Below are 13,223 nucleotides of genomic sequence, written 5' to 3'. Positions count from 1 at the left end.
ATATATATATATATATATATATATATATATATATATATATTATGTGGAAACAAATGGGTTAGTCAATTATGTGGACCTTCACTATAGCTCCCTCCCTATAAGTATTATGCAGTTTCATATTAATTTATCTTCATAAGGAGTTATTGCATTACATATTCAGATACTGGGCTTCAAATAGTGCACAGTTGGTGATCGACTGGTTGAGCAGGGTTTTTGTGGACTCAAAAGTACACCTTAGGTAATGTTACTCATCACTGAAGTATTTTAGGACCAAATGAGATGTGTTATTTGTCAGTAATTGCACGTTTTTTCAAATTTGTAAATTATTTGAGAGTTCAAAGCAGCTAACACTGCGTTATTCTTCATTATTAAGAAAGAAAGAAAGGAAAAAGTGTCACTAATAAAGTCTAAAATTATGAATTTTACAATGGAGTTTTGCTACATGATATCAGCTATATGTTAACAAAATGGTGCAAATAAGATTTAGCAAAGCCTCAACATTTTTAATATATTGAATTTCTTTTCAAATCAATATACTTATTAAACACATTCAAGTTATAACCCATCCATATGAGAATTTTGTAGTTGTTGAAATTTGTATATTAATAACTCAAATCAAACCGATTATTTATTTATTTATTTATTTTTTTCCTGATAAGTAAAATATATAATATTAAAGAAGCAATAAATATGCAGGAGAGCCAAAGGCAAAAAACTTAAGAGAACATAAAATCAACCTGTCTTCCTAGTTCCTACTCCAGTTGGTCCTACCCCCATTGGATGAGGCCTTTTCAGTCATTTGGCTAAAGAGTTGGGCCTAAGTGTGTAATAGTTGGGCCTGAAAATATTACTTTTGGGAGAAATATAGAATCCACATATATTTTGGAAATGGGATCAATCTGTGGTTGAAAATTGACACATAACGATAATAAATGTAGTTACGTGACTCAGGCCCATTGGATGCCAAAAGCCCAAAATGAAGCAGTGTCTTGGAATGACTGAACGGTTGGAACCAAACAAGGGATGGACCACTTAAAAGATTCCACATATACTTCACACGCCTTAGGAAAAGTTTTGACGGGCATGCCCAATGACATTTCTAACCATTTCTTTCTACATACATATTGACCAAATTTTATAAAATAATAATTTTATTCTTCTCCTGTATAAAAATATTGCTCTTCCTTTATTTAAAAATTAGTATATTATTGACTTTTATTTTTTCGTCACCACCAAACGAGTTTAGAAAAAATTAAAATAATAAATGTTGAATATAGAAAGTGACCAAGAGTTAGTGGGAGGGTTGGTGGAAAAGGACTAGAGAACTTGCTGAGAAACGGTGGATCTGACAAATTGTTGATTGATTGAATGTTGGCCTCAAAGCTGCGAATAACATATTAACATGGCAACCCCCTTTTCCAGTGGAAAAATCGCACTAAATATACGGAATTTAAGAGGATTCATTTTTTTTATATTAATGTAATGTAATATATACCAACTACACCAGACTAGGGTGACCCTCTCATATAGGTCAACTTTATTTAAATGTGCGGGGATTATACACTTGGCCACGATCTGTGTTATTTATTGTCGCCCATTGATAACAAATCGAAAAAAGGTTAATTAAATTCATTCATGATCTTATATTTACGTGCGGGAAAAAAGTTATATTTTGTTTGAAAGTTTTGAATCGGCACTTTAATTTTGGAATAGAAAAAAATTTAGTTCAAATTTTTATTTTTTATTTTTTTTTTATCTTAAATTAAAATTACCGATTCATAACTTCCAAACATAACATTAATTTGCAATATACCCTGATAAAAAACTAGATCGAATTAGTTTTTATTTCTTTTCATGCTTAATCTCATTACAAGAAATGAGTTTTCAAGCCATTGTTACTTGAATAAGTGATAGGCTATGAAGCACGGACACGGACACAGGTACGAGTACGAGTTGTAAGACACGACATGGATACGATGACAAGGTAAATTTCAAAAAAATAGGACAGGGATACGGTCGGGATACGCCTATGAAATATATATAATTATTTATTCAAATCTACAATACCATAAATCTGACCTCTCCAGTAAAATACTGCAATAAAAAAAATATTTCAATTTATCATCTAAGCGATTAAGAACCAAACAAAATTAGACAAATAAGATCAAGTGCATTTCCAACATATTTAACATGTTTCATTCATCAGTTCGTCGCTTGTGTAGTTGGTTTTTTAAAATTTTTAAAATTTTACTTTAAACATTTAAAATTACATTAGGTACCCTATTTTTTTTTAAAAAAAAATTACAAAACAAACCCGGCCATGTCCTTTGCGTGTTCCATCCATGTGGTACGACCCTGGGAAGGGTGTCCGTGCTTCGTTGGTGATAGGGAAACGTTTTTGACATCAATTTTCCAACCAACTTCCAAGAGCCCTCGTTGAATAATTTCCACTTCAAAGCCACGCCAACGTACTACAATAAAAAGGAATAATTCTCAGAAACCAAACAAGCATTTCCAGTAACTTTCCAGGATTTGGTTCAGAAGGTAACTTTTCTGGGATAAATCTACTTTTACAAGAAGTCAATATCTCCATCAATTTTAGGAATCCAAGAAACTGCTAAGCAACTTCACTATAGCTCCCCATAAATTATTATGCAATTTCTTCGCAATTTCATATTTATTATGTAATTTCTTTGCAAGTCTCGCTTGACCTTTTAAATTATTGTGCATGTTGCAGATCAATTCAAAATTAATTCCTAAGAATTCTATCAACTTTCTTCTATATAAGCTGTTTTGTTATCTTCCATTCATTGTACAAAACAAAAAAAAACCATAGTTGATCATCCAAATTAATGGCAACAGCAACCTTTGCCAAACCATCCAAATGGTTCTCCAACAAGAGTCTCAAGCTCAGCCTCCCTCGCCTCCATTCGAAATCCAAAAATCCGAGCCCTTCCCCCTCTTTTCATGCACCAAAAAAGAGCGCGAATGAGGACAAGTTTCGCGAAGTGTTTCATCACTTCGACAGTGATGGTGACGGGAGAATTTCGTGCAATGACCTAAGAGAATACTTCGAGTCCATAGGCGAGACCATGTCACACGACGAGGCTCAGAGGGCGATAGGCGAGTTTGATGGGGATGGTGACAACTTGTTAGAGTTTTGTGACTTTGTTCGATTGATGGAACGAGACAATGAGGGCGATGATGATCTCAGAAGGGCTTTCGAGATGTTTGAGGTCGAGAAAGGTTGTGGATGCATCACGCCAAATGGACTGCAACGAGTTCTGAATCGTCTGGGAAATGCAAAGTCCTATGACGAGTGTGTGGCCATGATACAAGTCTTCGATCTTGATGGCAATGGAGTTCTTGATTTCCTCGAGTTTCACCAAATGATGACATGAACATGATTCGGTCACATATGATTGGATAGATTAGAGATGTTTTAAAGTTTTTTAAGTACAAGAAACCTTAAAACAATGAAGTTTTAATGAGTTTGTTATGCTTCTGAAATTTGTTATTCTATTGTTATGTAAATTGTGTCTCCCTGTTTACCCTGCATTACGGTCCAGAGCAGACGAAAATTTGGTCCTACCTTGTATTAAATCGAGCACAAATTCATTATGTGTGACAATCGAATCAAATAACTGAAAATACATGCATTTTACACTCTGAGATTCAATCTAAACATGAAAATGGCTAGTGGTTATTTGACAAACTAGCCATTAAATTTACTTCTTTACATGTTGATAACATTTACAACCAAAAATAAATAAAAAAATTGCGCATTAATCTTCAAAAATCGATCTTCTCCATCAAATGTAGCTATTTACATTTGATCATGCACAAGGAGGGTAAAAAAAATGCAGAGCAATTAAATAATTGGTCGAACTTGATCACGATTCATGAGGGATGCCAGGTAGTGTTAATCTGTACCGAGTGTGGTGTTAGTTTTTCAGGCTCGCGAAGCTTCTTGAACGGCTTGGAAAAGTACATAGTTTCAACTCTGGACTCCTGTAATTGCTCTATTGCTCGGAGATGATGACTGTCTATTAACTTCTAAGCAGAGATGAGCCTTCACTGGTTTATGATCGGAGCTGTATATACTGTCTATCGATTCATATGAGTGTAGAGTTGCGTCGATCTTTTCACTGTCTTCTACCTTGAACAATATTCGATCTGTCCATGATGGTACTCTCACCTGTTTTATAAAAACGAACAATTATCATTCATGTTTTTTTTTTTTTTTTGTGAAAACGAAAGCAATGCATTTGCAATATTTTGATATGTAATACCTTGTAACTTGTATCATAGTTGCTGCTTCCAATATTATACTTGTATGTTGGTTTGAAAGCCAGTGTACCCTCACAGTATCCATTGAAAATCTGTCCTCTTTCAGCCTCTTGCAAGAGTTGATCTTTGCTGGTGAGCAGCTGCAACAATAGCCACAGAGAGACGCGACAAAAATCATATTTATGTATCTATATTCATTTTTGGGGAAGACATGCACAATCAACACATAAACACAACACTATTCACTATTGTCCCAAATGGGATTTGATGCCTCAACCTCCCAAGTGACCGGGAGGAGGGGCTAGCTCTAGCGTTAAAATGCTCGTTAAATCCAATGAAATCGTAGGGACAAATTTCTGATTTTTGATATATTATGTTGACGTCGTCTTCTCTAATTGTCATTGCATTTTGGTGATAGGCTATAATGAATAGTGTTGATCTTGCTAAGTCTTATAACTAGAGAAGACACTAGATATAGGAATATGAAAGATGGTTTTTGAACATACACTGTGAAGGTCTTTCTGTATTAAATTTCTGGCGGGAAGAGTGTTGATCCCCTGTACCCTGTAGTTGAGATCTCCCAACCACACGGTGACTTGGGCAGCTCTTGCATAGGGGTTCCAGTTCTTGGAGAAGAGTGAGTGCGATATGTGCCTGCATTGGGAGTTCCTCTCTTCCACATTTCGCGCATGAGCTTTACACACACACACACACACACACACAAAAAAGAAAAAGTGTGAGAACTTGTAAGAAATGTGTACTCGGAAATCAATTCGTGATGAACATACTGAAGGGGAGGTTAGCAAATTCTGCTGAATTTGAACGAATGAAGCTAATATTTATACTTTTCTAGACACGTAGGCTTTAAGCAAAACCGCGTAACAAAACACTAGCATTAAAGCTTCTGTTGCCACAACAGATATTAGAGGAATGAGTTACCGGAGAGATGGCAAGAGATGAACACCAAATGGATTCCTTTGCAGGTGATTCTGACAGCCACAGCCCCTTTCTTTCTCCCAATTAGTCCTCCAAGACCTCCAACAGCATGCTTGTCCACCTTTAATTCTGAAAAACCCAATATTTATAATTTGAAATACGAAAAAACAGCATATTCAAGCAACTACTTCAAAATTGTTCTTACTGAAAAAAAAAATGTTCACTTTGGGGATTAAACCTTACCTTTGATGAACAAGTCCGGGTTCTTCGGTCCCAGCACATATAGATGCAGGGATTGCATAATGGCTTTCCCTAGCAAGCTTCATGATTTCAAAACAATAATAGTAACAAAAACATTAGATCTTCACAATCCTAAAAAATTCAGAAGCTACTAATTAATTCATATATTTACAAGCAACATTCAATAGAGCAAACTCATAAATATACTCTCATTGTTTAAATTATATACCATCATCTGAATTAATAAGTAGCTATAATAATAAAAATAATAATAAAATAAAACCCTTTACACAATTATTTGAATCCGTCAAAAAGAAAGAAGAAGAAAAAATCATTGTTTTTTCTTCATTTTTATATTATATCTATAGAATTTTGAAGGTCCTAGATACCATATCTTTGACATGTGACTAGTATATGAGGTTGCAATTTTACGCAGATTGACAGTAATATATGAGCGTTTCAATGCTGATGGAGTGGATGACACAAATTAATAGACTTTATGTATATGATTATGACTGATCATACTGATTAATTTACAGCTTAGGACAAATACTAAACATCAAAATGAAAAAGATTATAATTAATAAAGAAAATGATGTTGCGTACATGTGAGTATCAGCTAGAGCTTTCTGCAACAACCGCGAAATGTTGCTCCTCGGAACCTCTTGCAGACCAACCACAAGGAGATCGAATTTCCGGTCTCCCCTCACAAGCTCTTCTATATCTTCGTAAGAAACCTTCACAATTCATGCAAGAAAAAATAGAAAAACAATACAAATGAATTATGATCATTATATATATATATATATATATATATATAGGGATGAAATATAAAGAGTCCATTAATGAGCTGAAAGTAGTCACCTGGCCATTCATGTTCCAAGTCACTATGCAAATGCAAAGATCAGAAGTACTTGAGAAGTTGCAGTGATTGTTGGCGCCAACAGTCTTTATTCCTTCATGAGTTGCTTCCATGAAATTAGTTGATGTTCGTATCAACTTGGACCTTTTTCTGCAAAGTATTAAATGAAAACATTCATGTCATATGAAAACAGAGAAAGTGATTGAAATTAAGCTTGAAGAAATTAATAAAGAAGAGAATAATAAAAAGCAATTAATACTTGCCCTTTCGAGATAGAGAAAAAATTTCCCATTATTCTTCTGATAATTTTGTATAATAAAAACAATGTGTTTGAGTTGATGAATCCATTGACTTGAAGACTCGATATGATATATATAGGCATGGAAAAAATGGACTTTTGGCGGTGGAGAGGATAGGTTGGAAAAGTCATAAATTATATGAGATCTCAAATTTTTTAGGGTTTCTGAATTGATAACTACTTTGTCCATGAGTTAGGTTGGGCGTTATTGACAATATCAAGAACTTCAATCTAATTTGAAAAGGACTACTTTGGCTTTGAGTTCACTTCAGAATTCAAATCATTGGTCAGTCTCTCCACAAACGGATAAATTAATCTGTGCCCCATAGAGAATCTTTATGCTATGTTCCGAAGTATGAATTGGGATTTTTGATTGGAATCGGAAGAAATTTAGTTCAAAGTTGAATGGCTGATGCATAATATTAGCTTCAAACAATGTGAATGTGATAATCTAAACTACACAAGAATGAAAAATGATAAGAAAATCGAACCAAACAACCCAGTACAAGGTCGAACTTAACCTGGCTCAGCCACGTCATATTTTTTTTTAAAAACATAACTCATACCTCTTCCTTTCTCTCTCCTCTTTTCCTCTAATTCTCGATTTTTCTTTGATTTTGATTTTGTCTCTCTTTTTAATTTGGCAAAATTGAAGATAAAATAAAAATAAATAACTAAAAAATTTCTTCATATTTTGCAAATCCAGAACACAAAACCAAAACAGAACAAAAAAGTAAAAGAAAAAGAAAATAAAAGCTACAACTGTTTCTTCTCTCCTTCAAATTTTGTATCATAAAAATTAAACAGAAACTTTGAGAAGATTCATCGTTTCTCTTCCCTGAGTTATTTTATTTTTATTTTATTTATTCCGTAGTAGATTAATATGTTTTGTAATGGCAACTCTTGTGTGGATATTTACTTACCAAAAAAAAAAATCTTCTGGATATTTTTCATCTAGGATTGGAAAGATTTATTCTTCAAAAATTTATGAATAAATAAAAGTAAGTGATCTTTATTCTTGGAAGATTTATGAATAGAGAAAAGTAGGTGATCTTAAAAAATGAGCGAGGATAAAGAATTTTGGATCTTGTCTCTAGAATATTTTGGATATGTGTATATCAAGAGAGGGGATGTATAAGAAGAATTGGTGAAGAACCAGATAGAGAGGAGGAGAAAAAATCATAGAGGAAGAGAGGGAAAAAAGGAAAATTTAGGAGAAAAAAGATCAATGATAAGAAGTTAGGTAATGTAGACAAAGCCAAGTAAGATTCAGTGTTTATTTTGATTGAACCTCTATCACTGTTCCACAAAAATGGTAGTTTAGTGATTTATTCTTATCACTGTTTCACAGGAATGGTAGTTTAGTGATATATTCTTCCAAAGTGTAGAAGATAGAGAATTTAAATATTCGTCAGTGAAAAATAGTGAATGAGATTTACCTGTCGCCTGAGAAAAAAATGGGGACGCACATCATTCTGACAAAAGGAAAGATTGAGCTAACCAAAAAATGAAATGATAAGACAAATCACAAAACATGGAACAACCAAATGGATGCAAAATTCAAATGGATGCAAAAGTCAAACGTGTAGCCAACGGCAAATGGGGTTAAACAGCACAATCACAGGGACCCAAAAGAACATATCAAATATATGGGTCAAACACCCTAAAAGCCCAAAATATTTGACACGTCATTTTATTTTTGAAATTGTTAAATTTTGGCTTTATATTTCCAAATTATGAAAGCATGGTATGTTTAATGACGTTGGCATCTACATCGGTATTTAGAATGTGCATTTAATCATCAACGATGATGCAACAATTAAAAATTAAAAAATATATATAATCTATGACTTTTTAAAATGGCATTTAAGCCTTAAAATGTTTTTTTTTTTTTTTTTTTTTAAATACAAAACCAAGATCTTAATATAGTTTTGGTCATTTAGATTGCAACTCTTTAAACAATGCAAATTAAATTCATCTGCTTAATAGTTAAATTGTCTATAATATTAATAATTATATCTATATTCAGTACATTCCTCCCCTTCAATTGATAAAACTTGAAATGAAAAATAAATAAATAAAAAAAATAAAATTGATGAAACTTGCAACGAAAGAAAGAAACTTCAATTACCCTCTTTTTCTTGCTTGTGACGATAACCACGGTAACGAAGGTCTCTTGTCCCCACACGTTTCAAGATGATATAGTACGTGTAGTATTTGTATTTGTAGTGTATTTTGATTCATTAGATATTGCACGTGTCACAATCACAGAGCAAGGACTTTGATGATAATTCAAAACACTGCCCTACTATTCAATGTTGTAATGGAATTTATGATTCCTTTGTTGGCCTGTTCAGACTTCAGGTTGATTTGGTCATTTCCTGTAGAACAAATAAGAAATGAATTTACTTCCTGAACAAAAGTTCGCTTATTTATTATATATACCATTATAATATACGGAACAAATAAGAAATGAATATATTTGTAGATAAATTTAAATAAATAACCAAAAAAAAATACGTATAAATTTAATATACAGACATGTTAGAGATGTTTTTACTCTAAAAAAAATTGAGAGTTTAGAATATGCTTATTCTTTTCATTTCTTCAGCCTTGCATTTTGGTTCATTATTGCATCTAGCTTCAAAGTTATTTTCAAAATCTTTTAGGATTTATTAGGGTAAAAAAATTTCTTGGATGAACTAGAGATCCAAGAGAGAGCTTTTCTCACTCACTTATGACTTGCTTAAACTATTTGAAGAAATTTTTATAGTATATGATTCGGACCTACATGATTTCAGTCAATCGCGACTCGATATATAAATAAATATGTTTGACTTAATTTTTATTTATTTTTAACAAATTATAATGATCAAGATCATTTAATAATTTTACATCTTGACCTACTCAAATTTGGACAAACAATAGACCAACTATTTGACCCCAGACTTTTTCAGAAGAAACAAATCAACTCCAACCACAAAGAACCAAAACTTTTCCAATTGAACCAAAAAAAAAAAAAAAAAAAAAAAAATCATACTGCGAATAATTCAAATTGAAGGTTTTTTTCTTTTTTATTTTCCTACAAATTGCCGGTTATCTGTGCATTCTTATAGACATATAATCAGGTTATCAGACTTATAATCCAGTTTAAAAAATAGTAAATATATATATATATATATATATATATATATATATACTTATAAAAGATGGATTTTTTTTTTTCAAAGGCCTTCTAATGGAGGACTTCTTACGCATACTAACTTTATAATACGGGTGAAATGATTTGAATTCATACTCAGTACATTGAATATTAGGCTTGTTACCATCCAACAGCATTATGTAACTATCTAAGGTAGTTGCAAATATATATATTAATTTTTTCTTTTGCAAAAAATTAGATTTTGGTGGCCGGATATAAAAAAAATTGCTACCATAAAGTCATAAAAATATGAATAGTCACCGAATTAAGAAGTTGAAGAAACATTGATCAGAAGTTCAATTATTTTTGTGGAATTTTCAGCAAGTTTGAGAAGCCAACAACAGACCCTATTTAGAGTCTGTTTATCTCTCTCTCTCAAAGGTGTTCAAAAGCCCCGATCGAACATCAAAGACGAACCCTTTAACAACTATCCAAATCTTTCAACAATGAATCCTAATCGAAGCCAACATCAACAAAGAACCTTAATCCAAGCGAACTAAGAATTGGTCCAGTGAAAGAAATACATGAAGATCCTTCTTATGTGTCGGTGGGTGTGTTTGGTGGTGTTATTAGTTTTAGTGCTGTTTGGCCAGTGCTTTTGTTTGTTTTGCTTTTGCTAACATATTGTAGCGAAACAAAAGCACGAATTATGTTTAATAATATTTGTTGTGCTTTTGAATAGTATCAAAGCACTTTCAAAATTAAGACAAAAATCGGAAGCATGAAAATGATGCTTTTGTTTGCTTCTATGCTGTAGCGAAACATTGTTCATAAAATAAAATAAAAAACATTTTTAACTAACCATTCAAATTTTCAAACTTGCAACACTTATTACCAAATATGTTTTTATATTTTTGCTTCTAAAACTCTTGTAACAAATTTACATTACCAAACAAATTTTTAAATAGTGTTGAACATACACACTATAAAAGCAAGCAAAAGCTTAAAAAGTGTGGTTACCAAACGGACCCATAAGTGAGTTTCATTTGACCTTTATTTACTCCACCGTCTCAAAATAATTGAATACTTTGAAAATTATGACTCACAACTTTGTTAAGGTATAATTCTCATATTTTATTAATGATAAATGAATGAATAGTGCATTCTTGCAGTGAATGAATTTAAATTATTAAATAAATCCTAAAAATAGAAGGAATCCTAATGGTATTCCAATTTTGAATTGTCTCTAAAAAATTATGAAACAATAGATAAATTTTTAATAATTAAACTACCATAACTACCAACTTTTATATTAATTTGAATTCGTTTAGATCTCCAATAAACATTTCAAAAAATTCAACTACCTTTCCGAGATAATGCAATTTGAGGCACTAAATAAGTTGAAAAACGTAAGTCACTGCTAAGTAAATTTAGTAGGTTTTGACCATTGGATTGTTTTAATTGAAAACTGAGCCTTGTCAAAACAATGTGGTAGAACAACAGAAAAAAATCGATAACCTGTCTTACATTTGGTATTTATATAAGGGAATAGCCCGTTCAATAAATGTATTATGTAATGGATATGATTAGTCTAAACTTAAATATAAAATACAATTATAATTAAAAAAATGAGGTACTGTGTGAATAAATGTATTATGGAATGGCAATGGGACGGGTTTATCATTCTCCATTCCAATCCCCGTTTAAATTTGACACCCCTAAAACCGCTCCATAACAGATTATTTTTTTACCCCTAATCCCCATAACCGCCCTCGCCCCATCCTCACGTGTCTCGCCCCTGCCCCATAACCGATTAATTTTGAAAATTCCAAATTTTTTATTCTACAGAAGTTCTATAACAAAACCACATAAATCTTAAAATCTCTAACAGATCCACATAAATTTGATATTTTAAGCAACATTATCCAACATCATCATTAATCAACCAAAAATAACATTCCAAGAAAAAAGAAATTCCAAAAAAATAGCCAAAAAACAACCATAAGAGTTTCAAACAATAGCCTTAATTAAGAGGAATAAAACTATGCAAAACAGTAGCCATAATATAAGCCTAAACATCCTGAATCTGAAATCATTAGGAATATAGAAAGTCTGAAAGAAATTTTTGGAATATAAAAAGTCTTAAAAAAAATATTAGGAATATAGAAAGTCTGAAAGAAATTTTTGGAATATAAAAAGTCTTAAAAAAAATATTAGAAATATAGAAAGTCTCGAAAGAAATCCTTATGAATATAGAAAGTCTGAAAGTGAAAGCAGTATAGTGTTTATAAAATTATAATAAAATATTTTTACTTATTAATCGGGGTCAGTTTTGGGGCGGATTCGGGGCGAGGACCTGAGTCCCCAACCCTCGCCACGAAACCGGCCGAGGTTTTTTTTTAAACCCCCATCCCCACCCCATTTAAGTAAACGGTTCTCCAAACCCGTTTTAAACGGGGCAGGGGCGGGGCGGTTGCCCACCGGGTTGGGGATTTTTGCCACCCCTAGACATCACAATTACATAACAAAAAAAAAGAGCCAAATAAAATTTCTATATTGCATTTATATTAAAGAATAAAAATATTTATAATAATTGAGTTAAAAATACAAATGTAATTAATTGCGTGAGTATATATATTGCAGGGGCGGAGCCAATTAAGGCCTAGAGGGGGCACGTACCCCCCTCACTTTGCTTCAACCTACTATATATAGGTACATATTTTTGGTATATACAATTTTAAATAGTGTCCCCTCTCAAATTTCAAATTTTTCTAATTTCCTTTTTTTTTAAAAAAATAATTACATATATCCCTTTTTCAAGTATACAATATATTTTTCCTTTTCTAATTTTTGTTTCCTTTTTTAAAAAAATTTCTTTTTTCACTTAGGTATAATTATGTATTTTTCTATTTTTTTAAACTTATTTCTTTTATCAATGACATTTGTGATTGTATTTAATTAAAATATTATTAATTAATATTTTGATTCTTATATTTGTAACTATATTTTTTTTCAGTATTTATTTAGCATATTATTTTACAACTATTTTTTTCTTATTTATTTTTTTGATTTAAAAAAATTATACTTTCTATTTGTCATGTTTATTAATTTTTTTTTTTTTTTTTTTTTTAACAAGTACATTGTGCCCCTTTTGAAATAAAATTCTGACTCTGTCGGTTCGTAATATCAGTTGTGGTGTAATAGATTCGGACAAAATTACGAACGTATTGGACTTGAAAAAAGATCGGGTATCGATCAAAAAAAAATATATACAGTGTGACAAAAAAAAATTCACACATTCACTCACCATTTGGAACACTAATGTAATTAAGGTAAGGATCAAACTTCCCATGTGTTCGAGTCAGTGTCTAATTCGAGCCAAAGGGTGAGAGCTTATTGAAGAGGCCATAACGCGTGAAATTTGTACAGTGATGGAGTCGCAATATTTTCCAAGC

The 13,223-nt window shown here is 31.9% G+C and overlaps 2 protein-coding genes across 2 annotated transcripts; one reads left to right on the top strand and one right to left on the bottom strand.

The window, feature by feature from the left end:
• The first annotated feature begins 2,768 nt into the window (after positions 1 to 2,768).
• LOC132279746 (probable calcium-binding protein CML41) lies at positions 2,769 to 3,663 on the top strand. Its single transcript, XM_059781784.1, has one exon. The coding sequence runs from the start codon at positions 2,853 to 2,855 to the stop codon at positions 3,399 to 3,401; it is 549 nt and encodes a 182-aa protein (XP_059637767.1). The 5' UTR covers positions 2,769 to 2,852; the 3' UTR covers positions 3,402 to 3,663.
• Positions 3,664 to 3,812: 149 nt separating this feature from the next.
• Positions 3,813 to 6,605, bottom strand: LOC132279747 (type IV inositol polyphosphate 5-phosphatase 11). The gene is made up of 7 exons (XM_059781785.1): positions 6,331 to 6,605; positions 6,073 to 6,203; positions 5,470 to 5,546; positions 5,230 to 5,355; positions 4,797 to 4,984; positions 4,293 to 4,430; positions 3,813 to 4,198 (listed from the first exon to the last, which is right to left on the bottom strand). The coding sequence occupies exons 1-7, from the start codon at positions 6,439 to 6,441 to the stop codon at positions 3,998 to 4,000; spliced, it is 972 nt and encodes a 323-aa protein (XP_059637768.1). The 5' UTR covers positions 6,442 to 6,605; the 3' UTR covers positions 3,813 to 3,997.
• Positions 6,606 to 13,223: the final 6,618 nt, after the last annotated feature.

This window comes from Cornus florida, unplaced genomic scaffold (assembly GCF_030987335.1).
Source record: "Cornus florida cultivar Cherokee Brave unplaced genomic scaffold, ASM3098733v1 CherokeeBrave_3.0.0_Hap2_Chr10, whole genome shotgun sequence".
Classification (NCBI taxonomy): Eukaryota; Viridiplantae; Streptophyta; class Magnoliopsida; order Cornales; family Cornaceae; genus Cornus; species Cornus florida.
This window is presented reverse-complemented; position numbering and strand designations above follow the sequence as displayed.

Coding starts and splice junctions, on each gene's coding strand:
- LOC132279747 (XM_059781785.1), bottom strand. CDS start 6,441: ATGGAAGCAACTCATGAAGGAATAAAGACTGTTGGCGCCAACAATCAC. Junction 5,356..5,469: donor CCCGGACTTGTTCATCAAAG/GTAAGGTTTAAT, acceptor TGGGTTTTTCAG/AATTAAAGGTGGACAAGCAT. Junction 4,431..4,796: donor TACAGAAAGACCTTCACAGT/GTATGTTCAAAA, acceptor CTATTGTTGCAG/CTGCTCACCAGCAAAGATCA.
- LOC132279746 (XM_059781784.1), top strand. CDS start 2,853: ATGGCAACAGCAACCTTTGCCAAACCATCCAAATGGTTCTCCAACAAG.